Source organism: Vulpes lagopus, chromosome 2 (assembly GCF_018345385.1).
Source record: "Vulpes lagopus strain Blue_001 chromosome 2, ASM1834538v1, whole genome shotgun sequence".
NCBI classification, from domain to species: domain Eukaryota; kingdom Metazoa; phylum Chordata; class Mammalia; order Carnivora; family Canidae; genus Vulpes; species Vulpes lagopus.
The window spans coordinates 151,582,387-151,601,362 of record NC_054825.1 but is presented as its reverse complement, the minus strand read 5'-3'; the positions used below and the strand labels follow the sequence as shown (position 1 = coordinate 151,601,362).

General features: G+C 37.3%; 1 protein-coding gene across 1 annotated transcript in view; it reads left to right on the top strand.

The window, feature by feature from the left end:
• Positions 1-6,664, top strand: part of LOC121479799 (contactin-associated protein-like 3) — a 188,343-nt gene extending 181,679 nt beyond the window's left edge. The window contains exon 24 of the mRNA XM_041735601.1: positions 3,867-6,664. Coding sequence (XP_041591535.1) covers positions 3,867-4,060 — 194 coding nt within the window. The 3' untranslated portion in view covers positions 4,061-6,664. The remainder of the gene's footprint in view (positions 1-3,866) is intronic.
• The last annotated feature ends 12,312 nt before the right edge of the window (positions 6,665-18,976 follow it).

The window sequence follows — 18,976 nt, the reverse complement described above, 5'->3', positions numbered from 1 at the left end:
CTGGATGGGGCCGAACCCAAGTGGGCATCTGCGGGCGCTTGGTGGAAGGACCCCGTGGTTCCACGGAGACGCTTTTTAAGAGGATAGTTACCAAACGACACAATAATAAGAAGGTTTTTCATTTGGAAATGCCCATTCATATTTTTCAGGATATATAGGATATATATATATCCTATATACCTTTACTCCCTTGATTCAAATTAGCCATGGACGTCTGAGTCCATTAGCCCAAAACTTTAAAAAAATGATACTAAAACTTCAGACATATATTGAGAGAAGCACCCAAACCATGCAAATTGTCATTTTCGTAAACATAGAGATATAAAACTTAAAGATTCTTCTGAACATAAATACATAAAACTATTTCTGGTGTCCTCCTTATCTTAGATTTACATATATTTATATTTATAAATATGATTATCCATATATATTTGTATAATCTATATATTTTTAGTGTCACATGTATTCTACATGTGTGACATTAAAACTGGATATAATATAGCTTTTTAAAGCAAAGTCTGATAGCTAAACTATAAATATATATATTCAAATATATATTCATATATATAATATATCTTTATATTTTCTACATAGTTACATGTATCAGAAGAGGTAAAAGTAATTGCATCTTGAATATCTCCCAGTGTATTCTCTGAAACAGAATTTATTTACGTCTGCCTTAAAGAATGAATATTCAAATTTCCTCCTTATGATTCAGAGAACGTGTACACTTATTTACTTAGATTATTGAAATGTGTCAGTTGCAAACTCTGCTTGGTATGGAGGAAGTGAACTGCTCTCCATCCCATTGCTATTCCAAATAAGGGAATTTGTGCTTAAGTTGGGGGATACAATTGGATGTCCAGTCTTCAGGCAGGCTGTGCACCAGATCACACTGGATCTGTTCATTTCTGTTCACCAAGATGCCAATTTTCTCCAGACCACTAGGAAAATATTCAGACATTTTCAAGTGCTGACCAAACCTATGTAAGAGTGTGAACATGCCCATTCCCATCTCAACTACTTCTGTTTTCGTAATGAGTGAGGTATACGATACCCTGATTTCACAAGCCCAAGAACAAACAAAAAACATGTATGCTATTTATGATGTATATTTAAGATGAGTAGTTTTCTGTTAAAATATAAGTCAAATCTTAATCCTAAACCATTCTCATTTATTTTTCAATGAGAAGATTTCACTATAAAGCAAAAGCTGATTTAAAATAAATTGACTTAAGTGTGATTAATATTTTCAAAATAGGAATCAAAGTCTAAAAATGCAAAATATCATTAGAGAGAGAGAAAGAACAATGATGATAGTCAAGATGATGATAGAACAGATGTGGTCTTCGGAGCTTTATTGCATTTGGTTAACTATCATTGGCAAGATGTGCAAAGTAAATAAGCAGCATCGATATTATTCCCCTGAGAAATCCTACTTGGTTCTTGATAGACGGGATAGAGAATCAAAGCACACAAGGTGGTAGGGTGATAACAACTCAGGTTACTGGCCCCTGCAATTCGCTTGGATCTGCTTTCAGTCTGCGTGGTGGCTGTTTGCTGCATGGTTTGTCAGCTGCCAAGTATATTGACCTACGGTGTAGAATTCTGGGTAGAATTCTCAGCCCTAAGTCAAACTGATCACAGACTGCACCCCCAAGTAAAGTATTTGATCTGTTTAAGGGATTACTCCAATAGGTGGGTTCCTCTACGTTTTCTACGGTGTTTATCACCTTCTTCTCTTGCAAGACAAGGGAACAATAGAGGAAAGGAGAATTAACCTAAGTAACATTCACATCCAGTAAAATCACAGAGATCACAGTGGGTTTCTTGCCAAGGAATCTGTCTTGTAAATGGACAGAGAGAGAAAGAGACAGATGTGTAGATAGATGGAGAGGCAGGCAGGCATGAGCACTTGTCACAAACACATTTACACTGGAATTGCTGAAACGAAGGTTATGGAAGGCATCTGATGCATTATTCAAATTAACTCAATCTCTTCAGATAGCAGATGAAGACAGAGGTTATTCTAGGACTCTACCAAACCTCACAAAACAAACAAGCTAGTAATCAATTATGTACATAATAACATCCTGGATGTTTGAGGATAATGGTGACAGTAATTGTATAATCAAGTGGCCTGATCACTGTTATTGAGTTACTGTCCCTGATACTAAAATTGAATATGATGTAGCTCTTCAAAGCAAAGTCCTATAACTAAACAAGAAAGCAATTATAGCAACTCTACTGTTTGTTCTCAAGTGAGATGCAGAATATACTGAAAATGATTATTATTCTACCCATTAATATTTAAGAATCCTCAAAAAGACTCTTGAACACATGCTCAGGAATTTCTGTGACCAAAGCCACCCAACCACACTTTGAGTTGGTTGGACTCCATTATACTTCTTTCTGTCCGCCCCAGAGTATAGTGAAGAATCTTCATTTTACAATACAAATTTTGATTCACATAACTAAACAGTAAAGGATTTTATAACATTTGCTAATTGGAATATTAATGTCTGTGTCAATCATCTTAAAAGTATAATGACTGGTGAATGCTTTTTTTTGTACCTTCTTGTTTTGGTATAGATGGTATAGATAGCCTAAACACTTGTAGGCTTCATTTGACCGTTCCAACCCTGGCAGTGCTTCAAATCATTTTTTGAGGAACTTTTAGAACAAGAGTGATGTTCAAGTCTCCCTCCCAAAGATTCTGAGATCTTGTCTGCTGTGCAGCCAAAGCTGAGAACCACTGGCATAGCTCATGTTTCAGTACTTAAAGCATTCTAACAGGAGATGTCAAATAATTTACTTTCCCTACAGCTGAATGTTATCTATATTTCTACAAATTTTTAATACAATGGCATATTGGTTATCTATTGCTGCATGACAAATTATCACCCACTTATAGCTTAACCCAACCCACTTCTATTATTTTGCAGTTTCTGTGGGTCAGGAGTCTGGGCACAGCTTAGCTGGGTTCTCTGCTCAGGGTCTCATGAGGCTGTAATCAGGGTGTCAGCCAAGACTGGGGGTGCACCTGGAGATTCCCCTGGGGAAAGATCCACTTCCTCACCTGCATTATTGGTTGGCAGCATTCACTATTCACTGTCTTGTAGCCATAGGACTGTGAGCTGCTGGATTTTTGCTGGCTGCTGGCTAGAGCCTGCCCTTAGCACCTAGAGGCTGCCTGCAGTTCTCTGCCATGTAGAGTTTCCCACCATGACTGCTTACCACCTTACAGCCAGCCAAGAAGAGGGATGCTCCCATAGACAGGTGCTACAGCTCTATGTAACATAATCACATAATCAGGTACAGCTTATCACCTTTGCTGTATTTTGTTGGTTAAAAACAAGTCACAGGCCCCACCCACAAGCCACTGAAGGGGATCACACAAAGGCATGCCCCCCCCCCCCCCCCAGCAACAGAGATCACTTAAGACTCTTTTAGGCTCATAAAAATAAGTGGCTTACACATCACAGAACTGTAATTCATCAGATCATCAGCACCAAATTTTTGTTAAAATACATAGCATTTAATGACACTCTACAACAGGTCTAATCACTCTATCCTTTTAAAATAATGAAAACTCATTAGCATGAAGTGTGAGCATGACCTCAGAGGTCACGTTGCGGTTCTGAACTTAACTAAAGGGCATTAACTAAAAGCCGAGCTGAAAGATCTTGAGGATGAAGGCATAAAACTGCTGTATCTAAAGGATGTATAGACTTAGAAGTACACTCAGTGTTATAATGCCACTTGGTTTCCAACTTTCTGATGATGTATATATGATGTAAACGAAGCTTTAGGTTATAATGAAGTTTGTATTCTGATGATATTTTTTCTTTCTCTTCTCTCACTAGGTGTGATAGCGGTTGTGATATTTATCTTGCTCTGCATCACTGCCATAGCTATACGCATTTATCAACAGAGATGGTTATACCAAAAAAATGAGTCAAATATTCCGCAAACTGGAGACAATGCTGAAACTGCTCTGAAAAGTGAGGTCAACGTGCAAAATACAGTTAGTGAAAGCCAGAAAGAGTATTTCTTCTGATGGACAGCAGTGGTTTACTTATGGCTCTGGTGATGTCACTGAGTCACTAAGCCAGGCTCCCAGCGGATGAAGCCCCCTCTTGTCCTCCTGGGCAGGTGGTAGCTCTGTAGCGCCATCAGCTTGCTCTCCTGTGGTCCTGGGAGGCTCTGCTCAGTGCTGCTTCATGATCTATTTATGTAGAAGTGACTTAGGTGTGCTCATTAATCACTGTGTGGCGGCGGTTTCTGACTGTTCTGGCCCGATCTTTGAAAATTCAAATGCATTTTGCTTAACGACTTTGGGTTTTAAGTGAGAACAAGGACTTGAGCTGTGGCCCTACTCTCTTAAAAATGAGACACAGAAGTTTATAAAAGTCAAAGTTGGACTCTAGTGTTTTGTGTTGTGTGGAAGTCTGTGTTTTGCTTTCTTTATCAATCTCCTGCTGACATTTGTAAGCTGGGAAATGCTTCTCAGATGGTCTTCGAGGGCATTTCCATCTGCCTGTGAACCAGAACCCAGTGGCCAAAAATGCATTAGAAACCTGGAAAAAAAAAAGTTTTTCTGCCAATTGTTTTTATTACTTGTCTCTTTTAAATCAGTTTGCACACATTTTAGTGATGAAATGAGTATTGAATGTCGGCTATGAAATTGTATTCTGTTATTTAAGGAACAGAAAAATTCATAGGTAGCAAAGCGTGTAAAGCGTCCCAATCTGCAACACCTTGCTTATTTTTCTTTGTAATTGGTCATTTCCCTCTTTGTAAATTATGATAAAGATCATCTAATGATCTCCCCAAAGTGTATATTTTATAACCAAACCTGTGCCCAGGTATAAACTCTATACTTAATACTGCAAATGTATCCTTCATCCATTTCACTGGATTGAAATATAATCCTAAATTTATTTCCTTCAAAAGTGGGGTGATTAGGTCACTATTCTTCGTAGTCCTGTGGTTCTCTTGTTCTGAAGGTTATCACAACAATTTGATTTCCTATGATTGTCTTTTCATTTACTTGGGAAAAGTCACATTTTGAACTAAAGCTCTCCATTTAGTTTTCTAAATTTTGAGCTGATCTAGGCAGGGTATCCCCGGAATTACCATCTGAGTCTAGTTACTATTTGAATATCAGTGGAAGGATGCTTATGCTAAGGGAACATGCAGGTTGTATGATCTGAACTAAATCTGTCATTCTAGTCAAAAACCTAGGATCTTGGAATCAGCTTCCATCAGAGAATCCAAAATCAATTAGTTCATTTCATATTAGGGGATATTTGCATACAAGGGGAGCAAAGAATTTGTACTGACCATAGGAATTGTTCCAGTAACTACTTTTGTGGTAGGGGTCATAAAATAATTGCATGGAGCCCACCATTTGCACTCATTAGTCAGTTATAAATAAAATGTGCTGCATTCTTCATATGCCACTTGCCATGTGCCTGCCAGGAATTAGACTGCTTATTTTGACCACAACACGACCACCTGAAACTCTATACACTTAGCCTTGCTATTACCTTTGGGTGTATGACTACTTTTCTCTGATTTTTTTAAACAATGGAAAAAGATATCCTCTATACTAAGTCTTTTCTCAAAAAAAAAAAAAAAGCAAACCTTTTTTCTTATGGTTTCATATTAGTTTTCTATAAGGTTTAACAAATTGCCACAATTTAGTGGCTTAATGCAACACATATTTATTATCTCACAGTTTCTGTGGATCAGGAGCTGGGCACGGATGTACTGTGTGTTTTCTGCAAGGCTGCAGTTAAGTATCAGCCCAGGCTGTGTTCTCATCTGGAGACTCAGCTGGAGAGTCCTCACTCTTATGGTTATTGGAAGCATTCGGTTCCTTATTGCTGGAAGATTCATGGAAGCCTGCTTTTGTTCAAGGCTAACGAGAGAGAGAGAGAGAGAGAGAGAGAGAGACTCTAGAACAAGTCTGCTAATAAGAGGGAGTTTTATATAATGTAGTGATGTGGTGATAGGATGACAGCTTGTCCCCTTTGCCAAATTCTGTTGGTTAGAAGCAAGTCATAGGTTCCTGCCTCCACTCAAGAGAAGAGGATTACATATGGACTTGAACCAGCAGGCTGAGATCATGGGGGTCACTTTAAAGTTAATCTACCACAGTACTATATCTTTATGGAAGTTTCTTTAAGTGAAAGATGAAGGATTTTCAGGGTCTTAATATAGTAATATAGGAAGAACCTACCTTGATGAATGATACACATATTCTTTTCCCAAAAACCACCTATGCAGAGTGAGGAAGGATTCAACACAAATATGATAGGTTCTACTTAATGTACTGCTGAATATTAACACCCTGAAATCATTGCAACTTTAACAAATGATCGTATTAAGTTCCGAAAATGTTAATCACTTTGGTAGCTGGCATTTTACAGATTTATAGATAGTGAAATTCATTGTATTCTGCTCTCTTTTTAAAAGAGGAAACAAAATATTTGTACCAAATTGCAGTGCTATACCACCCACTTTCTTTTACTGATTTGTAAATTTTACCTGCTTATTTGTTAATAAAATAAAATTTTTGAATTAAATTAGGAAAATATTTTTAAGAGAAATTGAATGAAATTTGAATTATGAAATTATACTGTTTCCCCCTAAAATATTAAAAAATGTGCAAATGTATATATTCTGTTGTGTGTGTACTACTTTATCTCTACTATACATAGAGAGAATACTATGCTCTGTTAATATTATCAATATTATCTGTGATGGTATTTAAATTGCCAAACACAAAGTAAAACACAAAGTGCATAACACATACTGATTAGCACAAGTTAAAATGCCTATGAATGTAGATATTTGAACCTTTGCCAGAGAACAATAATTTAATAATCAGTAAGTTATTTGTTGAATGTTTACTATCTACTCAAAACTGGTTGCACGATTTTCCCCCAGAGTTGGGTTTCTAGAGCACTATAAGTATATAAATTCCAGTTGCAAATAACATCCATCTATGAAATAAATGTTAAAATATAATAATTCTCCACGTTTTATTTCCAAATAGAAAAGGAAAGTAGTACAAAATTAACACTTATTATTGGGACTAGAACTTCAGAATTTCTCTTTATTATGAAGAGAATTGCCCCTTCACTACCTCCCCAGTATTATGTAGCCATGAAGAAAAACATATTGGGGCATTCTGTGTGTCTAGAATAGCCAATACTTCTGGAATTTTTTCATTTTCTTTCATACAGAACATCAGATAGATAATTGTTTTCAGTGGATTTTAAAAAAATAAGAGTTTATGATTCTTGCCTTGAAGAAAGACAAATATGATTGAAGTGTTTTCTGCATGGAGTATAAAGGAGCTCTGACGATGCAGCTGCATTGTTGAAATAGTCTTCCAACAAAGGGGAACGCAGTGGACCCATAGTAAATGAAAACATATTTACTGGGTTGTTTAATCTATTATTTTGCAATCATACAGCTAATATGTTTAAGGATTCCCTGGGTGCCTTCAATGGATCCTGGCTGTCTTACTTTTTCCCCATTCTGGCTCATAATGGCTGGCAACACACAAGAAAGAATTAGAAAGATAGTGATAAACATGAAGTGGTTTTCACTCCAAGTGATGGGGAAATACATTTTGTCTGTCTGTGTGCCCATGGCTACTCTGGACCCCACAGACACATTTTCCAGCTCCAAGACATTAACAGATCCAGTGCACGTTGAGAATACTTGCTACAGCTGAATAAAAATGTTCTTAGTGATAGATCTTTGGGCTACTTAAACCTGCATACGAGTATTACGACTTTTTTGGAAGACAAAAGTATTCATAAAGACTGGTTTTGCAAATTTAAGTTCAGAGGAAGTATTGAATTTTTATTTAAAAAACCCAATTCTTCTTATTATTCTCAGGATCATAGAAATTTCTTGTTAGCAGGGGCAGTAACTACGTTGCCATGCAATCATCGTTTCCCCTCTACACAGCCCCCTCAAAACAAGTCAAAGTTGCTTTTTCCAAGGAAACACTGTTTATTAGGAGTGAAGTCAGGTTGCAAAAGCCTTGTTTTTCTCTACAGGTTCTCCTGGGTGTAGATCCTGCTGTAGTTACTGCCGAGTATTTTGTTGGAACATCAACCATAATATGTGGTATAATTTCAGTATAAATACGGGGTGTGTTTTAGGAAGATAGGCCTGTGTCCTTGGCATGTGTGGCAGGATTCATCAAACATAAAGCAAATGGCTAGAAAAGTAAGTTCAAGGGCTACTTCCTATGATACCTTCTGCTTCAAAATTCCTAATAATGTGATACATTTGCCATCCTTTGATTGTGACCAAAAAACAATATATATTCATTTTATTGATCATTCTTGAGAGCCCAGACTCAGTTTATCACGTTCTGTGTGAATACACATGCCCCTGTCTCAGGTCTACACTTGCCTTTAGATCTGAAAAATGAGATTTTATAATGTACTTAACATTTAAGACATTTCTTAAGATAGAATCTTTATAGCTGCATATAGTGCTTTGTGTCACTAACCTCTCACTTTAAAACAAAGCAATGAGGTTAGACGTATAGAATTATCCTCTTTTTATAGATCAGAAGACTGTGATACAAAAGGCCTTCATTGCTTAGATCAGTATCATACAGACAATAACTCACAATGAGTGAAATGCAGGTCCTGATGCTTCTATACCTCTAACAGTGGAAGAGCTTCCATTTTCTGGATAATTCACGACTGCATTCCTTTTTTGCTTCAATCTTTGAGAATATGAAATCATATCTTTATGTTGAAAATATTCCATGCTGAAAAAATATAGAATTGAAGCTTTTTTTTAAGATTTTATTTATTTATTAGAGAGAGAGTGCAAGAGAGCATGAGCGGAGTGAAGGGCAGAGGGAGAGGGAAAAGCAGACTTCCCACTGAGCAGGGAGTCTGATGTAGGACTCGATCCCAGGACCCTGAGATCATGACCTGATCCTAAGTCAGATGCTTAACTGACTGAGCCATGCAGGTGCCCCAGAATGAAAACTTTTGTCTAGGTACACACAGACACAGAGACACAGCCATCCTGACACACATGCACAAACACACACACACATGACTTTCTACTTACTGGTGCCAGATTTATGCTTTGAATGTTTCTTAGGATGTTGATTGTGTATAGAGAAATACTCTACTTGTACTTTCTTTAATGCTCAATATTTTAAGCATATATACATATACATATACACATGCTTATGTAAATACTTATATATGAGTGTATATATATATATATATAATAGATTATATAATAGAATTTATCTAAACATTTAAGTACTCCCACAATACAAAAATTAGCTTATAAATATTAGCTTTATAAATATAATTACTTTTAAAAATTAGCTCTCTCAATAAAATCTATTCAGGCTGACTGAAACCATCCTCAAGTTACCTTAAACATTTTATGAGTCAGAATGTTTAATAGGCTAGAGTCTCTGAAATTTTAAATTGAACTTAAAACCAAAAGAACACACTCAAATTATGATAGTGGTCACAAAAACTCTTGTGACATTTATTATATCCAAGCTATTATAAAACTATTTATGATGTGGTTCAGATCCAATTGTATTATTTATAACATCTCTGTTGTGCTGGGGTCATAGCAATGATCACACTCATGCCTTCACTGCAAAAAAAAAGAGCGTTAAAGTCTGTAAGCTTTCAGCTTGGATTGTCAGTCAGGGCACATACACTGGTGGCATCTTCCAGGGATACAGGCTGTGCTTTCAGGGCTGAGCTCCTGCTACTGTCCCATGTTTGTTGGCCATTCCATGCTCAAACTCCTTTTTGAAGCTTCTCCTTCCCTGTGACATACTGGTCAGAGGCCATCCCACCTGTGTGAGTAGCCATCAAGTGGGATTGCATCCTGGTGACATCAGGTTACGTTTTCTCATGCGTTACCCTTTTGGGACATTGGGAGTATTCCTCATTTTGCCATGTTGTTTGATCTGCTATCTACTTGGTTATTTTCTGTGATTCTCAGAACCTACTTAACCTTCCTATTTTGGGGGGGCAGAACTTACTTTGTCTAAAACTCATCACAATTCCATTTATCCAGCTTTTCCTACTTTTACACATAAATCTGTAGTACCTCCTTAGATACAGAGATGAACTAAATTATTTAAGCAGAAAATCCATTTATTGGCAATATAATGCTAATTAAAATTACTCCTAAAATAAGTTTGAATAACAGCCACTTTTAACTCCTTTATATCAAGTTTTTACTTCATGTTTCTTCACAGTTTCAACTTGTTCCAAATACCTATAATTATCATGATAATTAGCATTCGCTCTTGTCTCTCAAATTGGTACCACCTGACTCCCATCATTCTTCCAGGATTATTCCAGACATTAAAAAAAAAAAAGAAGAAAAAATCAGGGCAGCCCGGGTGACCCAGAGGTTTAGCGCCACCTTCAGCCCAGGGTGTGATCCTGGAGACCCAGGATTGAGTCCCACGTTGGGCTCCCTGCATGGAGCCTGCTTCTCCCTCTGCCTATGTCTCTGCCTCTGTGTGTGTGTGTGTGTGTGTGTGTGTGTGTGTGTGTGTGTCTCATGAACAAATAAATAAAATCTTTAAAAAAGAAAAAAAAAGACAACATTGCTTTCTGTCAGCAGCAATATGATGTTCCATAACATCTTGCATTTCTCTGCCCTGAGACATGGAATTAGTTGCCCTCAAGGAGTGCTCTTTCCATCTATTAAAAATTAGGAGCAGCAGAGTGCATATAAGAATGTTTCCTATGCATCCTGTTAGAAGGGAGAACTGTGTCATTGCTGGGCCACTTTAAAGACAAGGTTGGAAACAATATTTTAAGGTAATGAACTCAAGATAATATTTCCTGTTTAAGGCTAATTATGTCCATTTATTTTCCTAATAAAAAGCAAACTAACTCATGGGATGGGCTTAGCATAGTACCCACAGTGAATGCTATTTTAATTTACTGCTTTGGAGATCTCATATATATAAAATAAACTGAAATGGAAAATAAAATTATTATTTGGCTATTTTTTTCAATATAACAGTTGATTCAGATATTTCAGGCCCCATGAGAAAAATTCATTAACTGGAAGTAACTAGTTAATTGCCATTTCATATCCATGCTAAAGACATCCGAGCCACTTTATCCATGGTTATAGGGAAGTAACAGAAGCAGCAGATGTGGTTCTGATGTGGACGACTACATTGGGGGAAACTCACAGTTACAGGAGCAGGAACAAGTGGGGCCAGGGCCCAATTTCCTGCCTCATTTTGGGGCTGCACACAGGTATCAGATTTAAGGAGAAGGATCCTGACCTTGGGTTTTTAAACTAAATGATTGCAGAAGCACCGCCCTTCCCTTGTTATATGCAAATATAGGCATTCAACCCAGAATCCTATACTCACGAGATTTGTGAAAAGGGAGTGCAAAGTGAAGATACTTTGGATACAAAAAGTAGGTCTGCCCCATAAAGACCTTCATTAATGAAATTTTAAAGCAACTTAGCTCAGTAGAAATTTCTAGGAGGATAGAATAGTAGCCACCAGGCCCATGTGGTTATTAAGCATGTGAAATGTGGCTACTGACTGAGGAACTGAATTTTAATGTTAATGTTAATTACCTTAAATTTAAATAACCACATATGGCTAAAGGCTACCACACCATACCACCAACACTGGTCAAAGGATGTGTAATGAACACACAAAAGGCACTTCTAGGAACTGCAGAGTTAAATATGTGGATAAACCCAAATAAAAATCTGCTATACAAAATAATAATACTGATGTCCTTGTAGGAATTTTTTTAAAAAGATTTGATCATTTATTCATAAGAGGCACAGAGAGAGAGGCAGAGACATAGGCAGATGGGGAAGCAGGTTCCATACGGGGAACCCAATGCAGGACTTGATCCCAGGACCCTAGGATCATGACCTGAGCCAAAGGCAGACAAACACTCAACCATTGAGTCACCCAGGTGTCCCTCCTCAGAGGATTTTAAAAAAGAATTAATAACATGTCAATAAGATGGTGAATCTATTCAGATGAGCTATTAATAACATGAGAATTATATGTGATTCAACTTAATTTGTTCTAGGTTCTTACATTGGGAGCAAGAGTCAGGGTAAGGGCATGACTGAAAAAGAGTGACTTGGCTTTAGAAGACCAGTAGTGAACCAAAAGGGTATGGCAGGGAGAAAATTATTCTGGACAGGGATAAAAGGTATTCTGGGCTGAGCCCTTTGTATGGTGGTGCAGACACCTGGCTATTGACAACTCTAATGACACAGCAGCCATTTCTTCTATAGGATTAAAGAGCTCAGGAAACAGAAAGTCACATGGAACATTCATTCGAAGGCTATCCTTTTCGCCTGTTTCTTCCTCACAATCTGAGCCATGGAGGGTACTGGACTGGTGATCATTTCCTCTTTAGGTGAAATGTCCAAGACAAAAAAGGACCCCAGATATCAGTAGTCAAAAAATCTTCTCACAAAGTCTATGTCCTGGTGGACTCAAGTTCTATCCCTATTCAAGAAGTAAGTACTTCTGATATAATACCAAATATATAGGGTTAAAAAGCATATTCTTGATGATAAAGCCAGACAAAAGTAACGAAAAAAGACAAGTTTTAAAGGTTCCTGGTGGAAGGCTGTACATCAAGAATGGGTGTTGAATCTGGTCAAATGCCTTGTCTGTACCAACTGGGGTGATCATATGGTTTTGTCCTTCATTCTGTAAATGTGGTGTATTATGTTGATTGATTTTTATATGTTGAATCATCTTTGTATTCCAGGAATAAACCTTCTTGGTTATGATGTATAATCCTTTTAATATGCTGTTGAATTCAGTTCACTTATTTTGTTGAAAGCTCTTGCACCAATATTGATCAGGCTGTAATTTTCTTTTCTTGTATTTATTTTATCTGATTTTGGTATCAAGGTAATAGACATCCATAGAATGAGCTTGAAAGTCTTTTCTCATTTTCAATGTTTTTAGAAGAGTTTCAAGGCAATTGGTGTTAATTCTTCTTTACTTGTTAGAATTCCCCAGTGAAGCCATCTGGTTCTGGGCTTCTCTTTGTTGAGAGGTTTTTGATCATAGAGTCAATCTTATTACCAGTTATTGGTCTGTCCAGATTTTCCATTTCATGATTCAGTCCTGGTAGATTGTGAGTTTCCAGGAATTCTTCCATTATCCAGTTTGCTGGCGTGCAATTTTTCATAGTATGCTCTTATAATTCTTTTTATTTCTGTAACATTGGTTATAGTGTCCCCTCTTTCTTTTTCTTTTCTGATTTTATGTATTTGAGTGTTTTCTGTTTAATCTAGGTAAAGATTTGTCAAATTTGTTGATTTTTTTCAAAAAGCAGCTCTTAGTTTTGTTGAAAAATCCCATCATATGGTGCAACACAAATGCACTTTGAGGACATTACGCTAAGTGATATAAGCCAGTCACAAAAAAGTAGCAAGAATCACCCAGAATACTGTGTGATTCCATTTATATGAGGAACCTAGAGTAATCAAATTCATAGAAAGACATACTAGGAATTGTGCTTACCTTTGAAGAGGTGGGAAAGGGGAATTATTTCAGTTTGCAAAATGGAAAAGTTCTGGAGATCTGTTTCATTACAAGGTGGATATACTTAACACTACCAAATCTAAATGGTACTCTTAAAAGTGGTAACAATAGAAAATGTTTATGTTGTATATGTGTGTGTTTTTTATCATGGTTAAAACACACACACTCACACACCCTCCAATGAAAGTATGCTCTCTTTCTAGCCAAAAGTTCTGGGGAAGGCAGCCTAGTAGGAAAGAAAATTTTTAGGATAACTGTTCTACTCTTGATAACACCACAGAAAAATCTGTATTCCCACTCTCAACATGCCAACAAAGGTCAAGCGCTGGTCTTAGCCTCATGAGGCTATACCAAATTATCCCAATGCATACTCTTTACCAGAGTGGTGTTAAAAAAGGTCAACTAAGCAGTCAGGACTTCCATCCCCCAAGTACTGCTGCAGAAAGCAAATGGGAGGCTGGATTTCCTCCCCCATCTTGCGGTAGCAAGGTGATTCCATGGGGGTGCTGGTGGAGGAGGCCTGGTGGATGTTCAAGATTTACCCTAGCTGCCTATGATAATAATGCCAACCCTCCTCCCAGCCATGTTGTTAGAAGCCACAGTTGTAGCAGTCACAAGACACTACTACCTCTCCCAGTCAGGGAGGTATCATACAGGTGCCAGTGTGGAGTCAAACTGTTGCCCCTGCTTCAAAGTAATGAAGACCCCCTCATGGGATGGGGACTAATAGGAGCCAAATAGGGATCCTGTACTTCTACCCTCAGCTGGCAGAGCTAAGCTGGCATTCCCTACTTTCTCTACTGACTAGTGTCAAAATAAGCTAGCTGAAACAGAAGGTTTAAATAAGCTCCAGATCCTTATAATGTAATGCCCAGAATGTTCAGGTTTCAGAAGAAAATTATTCATCATGCTGAGAACCAGGGGAGATCTCCGAATGAGGAAAGATGATTGATCAATTGATGTCAAGACCACAGTGACAGGGAATGTTAGAATTATCCAACAGAGATGTTAAGTCAGCCATTATTACCATAAAAGAACTTCAATACACAATTATGAGCATCCTTAAAACAAAAGAGAAAATAGTAAGTCTCATAGTAAGTCTCTGCAAAGAATAGATCATATATAGAAGAACCAAATGAAACACTTAGAAGTGAAAAATGTAACAACCAAAATAAGAAACTCAGTGGGCAAGCACAGTAACAGAGGAGAGACTGAATGAATAGAAAGATAGAATGATAGCAAATATAGAAATGAGCCAGTTTGAACAATAGACTGATAGTAGTCTGAAAAAAATGTACAGAGCCTCAGGGACCTGTGGGACTGTAATAAAAGCTCTAACATGTGTGCAGAGTGTCTCAAGATCAGAGGACATCGGGCTGAAAAAATATTCAAAGAATGCTGGCCTCATGACAACATGGATGGACCTAGAGGATATTATGCTAAGTAATACAGTAAGTTACACAGAGAAAGACAAACGCCATATGATTTCATTTATATGTGAAATCTAAAAAACAAAACAAATGAATAAACAAACAAAAAACAGAATCAGTCCTATAGATACAGAAAACTGATAGTTGCTGGGGTGGTGGGGGGTTTGGGAGGTACGGGCAAAATAGATGAAGGGGGTTATGAGGAACACATGTCCAGTTAGGAAGGAAAGAATTCAGGGGGTGAAAAGTAGATCATAGGGAATATAGTCAATAATTTTGTAATAACTTTGTGTGGGACAGATGGTGACTGCACTTTGTAATGTATATGATTGTCAAATCACTATGTTGTACACCTGAAACTAATATAATATTATGTGTCAACTGTAGCTTGACAAGAAAAAAGAATATTGGCTTGCAGAAAACTTCCCAAATTTGGCAAAAGACATAAATTTGTAGATATAAGATTGCCAGCAAAACCCAAAAAATTCCAAACCAGCACACATTATAGTCCATCTTCTAAAAACAGAGGACAAAACTCCTGGGAAGCAGTAAGAGGAAACCAATACTTCACCTGCAGAGCAAAACCACTTCAAATGCCTGGGGATTTCTTATCAGAAACCATGAGGTCCAGAAGGAAGTCACATAATATTGCTCAGCTACTGAAAGAAAAGACTTGTCAATTCAACATCCTATATCCAGCCAAAACATCCTTCAATAGTGAAGGAGAAATCAAGACATTCTCAGATAGAGAAAAAGCAGGACTGCCTGTTAGCAGCAGAACCACCCTAATGGAAGGGTGGAAAAAAGTTCTCTACACAGACAGAAAATGAAAAAAAAAAAAAAAAGAAAGAAAGAAATCCTGAAATGCCAGAAAGGAAGAAAAGACACAATAGATAGAAATATGGACAGATACAGGGGATTTTCATTCTCCCCTTGAACTGTTTAAATCATGTTTGATGGTGAAAGTAAAAATTGCAACATAGTGTGATGAATTGCTGAATGCATGAATAGGATATGTCTGGGACAACTATAAATGGGAAGGGTAAAAGGACTTTGTTTTAACAGACCGTGGTCATTTTTGTATAGATAATGTAACACCTAGAGCAACCACTAAAAAGCTATGCAAGGTGACACCCTCAAAAATGCTATAGATAAATCAAAATGGAATTTTAAAAAAATGTTCAAGAAACCCATAGGATGATAGGGGATGGATTTAAAAAAAAACAAAACCTGAAATTAGGGAGAAGAAAGAAGACACAAAAATTAAATGACAGACTTAAGTCCTAACAAAAAGGACTATTTTTATATAACTGGTCAAAATAAACCAATGAAAATGCCAGATGCCAACGAGACTAGCAGAGTGGAATAAAAATCTTGACTTAACCACATGTTGTCAACAAGATATTCATCTTTACTATCATAATATGAGCAGGTTGATAGTAAAAGGATGAAGAAAGTTGCATCAACCACATATTAATCAAAAGAAAGCAAGAGTAGCTATATTATTATTGTCTAAAATAGATTCAGGGCAAAGACAATATTTTTAATACATGTATATAAATACATATCTAGGTATATATGTATATGTAAATACACATATACATGTGTAGGAAATTCTCTTTATTCCTGGTACTTATGTTCTATAAAGTCACAGTGAACATTAAATTAGTGAATACTGAATCATTTTTCCTAGAAGAAATTGCACACACACACACACACACATACACGCACCTGACAAAGATTAAAATCTTGCATCCTAAAGGCAATCCATTAATTTTCTTTATTTTACAAAAGAGAAAGAAAGGTTCAGAAGTATTACTGAGTTGCCTATGGCCACATCACTAGCAGGTACCAGGATGGAAGCTTCTTGCTTTACACCAGGCTTTCCCTGTTGTCTGCATCTTCTGTCCATCCCTGTATGAAAGCCAGGACAAGAAAGCCCACTACCGCCCCACTGGAACTCAACTGGGAACATGTGTAACTGGGTGACAAATTTTTCACCGCCCTGTGCATGTGCATGAATGCCTGTGAATGCATTGACTTTAAGGGACAAATAAATTTTAGTGATAAGTAAATTTTAAATATGGAATCTATGAATTACATGTTTTTTCACATAGAGATATAATTTGAGTGCTATCAACTTCACCTGTTTCAAGGATATAATTCTTTAGTTTTCAGTGTATACACAAAGTTGTGTGCCCATCACCACTACCTAAATCCAGATCATTCCATCACCTCTCCCTAACATAGAAACCATGTATACATTAGTAGTCATTCTCCATATTCCCCCTTGCCCTCAGTCCCTGATAATGACTAATTTACTGTCTTTCTCTATGGGTTTGCCTTTTCTGGACATTTCATATAAGTGCAGTCCTACAAGATGTGGCTTTTGACACCTGGCTTCTTTCACTTAGCATCATGCTTTCAAGGTTTAATCTATCTGCTGGATTTAGCTAACAGATAACTCCTTCTAGGGCTGATAGTCTTAAGGGAAGGAGCTGGTTACTTCAATAAGACCAGCCACCTAATGAGCCAGGTGATATCAGCCTGACCTATGGGAATGAACTGTGGAAGAATGAGGTCCTTCACATGGGCAATGATTCAATCAATCACATCTAAATAACAAAGCCTCAGTCAACACTCTGGACAGCAAAGCTTGAATGAGTTTCCTATAGGCAATACTCCATGTGTGTATTGCCCGCACTGATGCCTGGAGGGTAACGCATCTTAGAGGATGCAGAAGCTTCACACTTGGAACCCTCCCCTGTTCCAGATCCTATCCTATATGTTTCTTCCTTTGGCTGCTTCTGATTTGTATCCTTTTGCTATAATAAAGCTGTAAATAGAGCACTTTCATGAGTTCTGTGAGTCATTCTAGCACAGTAATCAAACCTGAATGAGTCCTTAGGGACACTGGAGTTTGTAGCCAGCTGGTCTGAAGTGAAGATGGTCATGGAGATTTCTAAACTTGGGCTGGTGTCTGCAGTCTTGGGCAGAGCGGGCCAGTCTAGAGGACTGTGTCCTTAAAGTCCAGTTTTTTGACTCTGGGTATGCTGAATGAGATCCCATTGTATGGATATGGCACTTTGATTATCCATGTACCCATTGATAAACATTTAGGTGTTTCCACTCTTTGGCTATTGGGCTATGAACATTGGCATACAGACTTTTGCATGGACATAGGTTTTCCATTGCCTGGGGTATACATCTAGCAGTGCAATTGTGGGGTTACAGGCTAAGCCTAGATTTAACTTTCTAAGAAACAGTCAAATCATTGCCTAAGCCAAGTTCATGAAGATTTACTTCTATGTTTCTTCCAGGAATGTTCTAGTTTTAGTTCTTACATATAAATCTGTGAACCACTTTTAGTTCATTTTTGCGGATGGTGTGAAGTGAGGTCCAACAGCAATCTTCTGCATGAGAATATTCAGTTCTCCCAGCACTGCTTGTTAATAAAACTATTCTTTCCTCATTAAATGGTTGTGGAACTCTTTTCAAAAATCAATTAATATATGTGAGGGTTTATTTCTGAATTCTCAACTCTGTTCCCTTGGTCTTTGTGTCTATCCTTATGTCAGGGCTACATTGTCTTAGTCCTTGTACTTTTGAGCTGGTTTTGAGAGCAGGAAATATGAAACCTTTAAATTTGTCCTTTTTTTTTTCAAGATTAGTTCTTATGTTTTGGGTCCTTTGCATTTTCATGTGAATTTAAGGATCATCTTTGTCTATTTATGCACAAAAGGCAGCTGGGATTTTGATAGGGTGTGCAATGAACCTGTGGATCCATTTGGGAGATTGCCACCTTAGTAATACTGTCTTCCAATCTAAGAATAAGGGGTGTCTTTCCATTCATTTATATATTCTTTAATTTCTTTCAACAATGTTTTGTAGTTTGTGGTATACAAATTTTGCACTTCTTTTGTTAAAATTATTCCTCAGTATT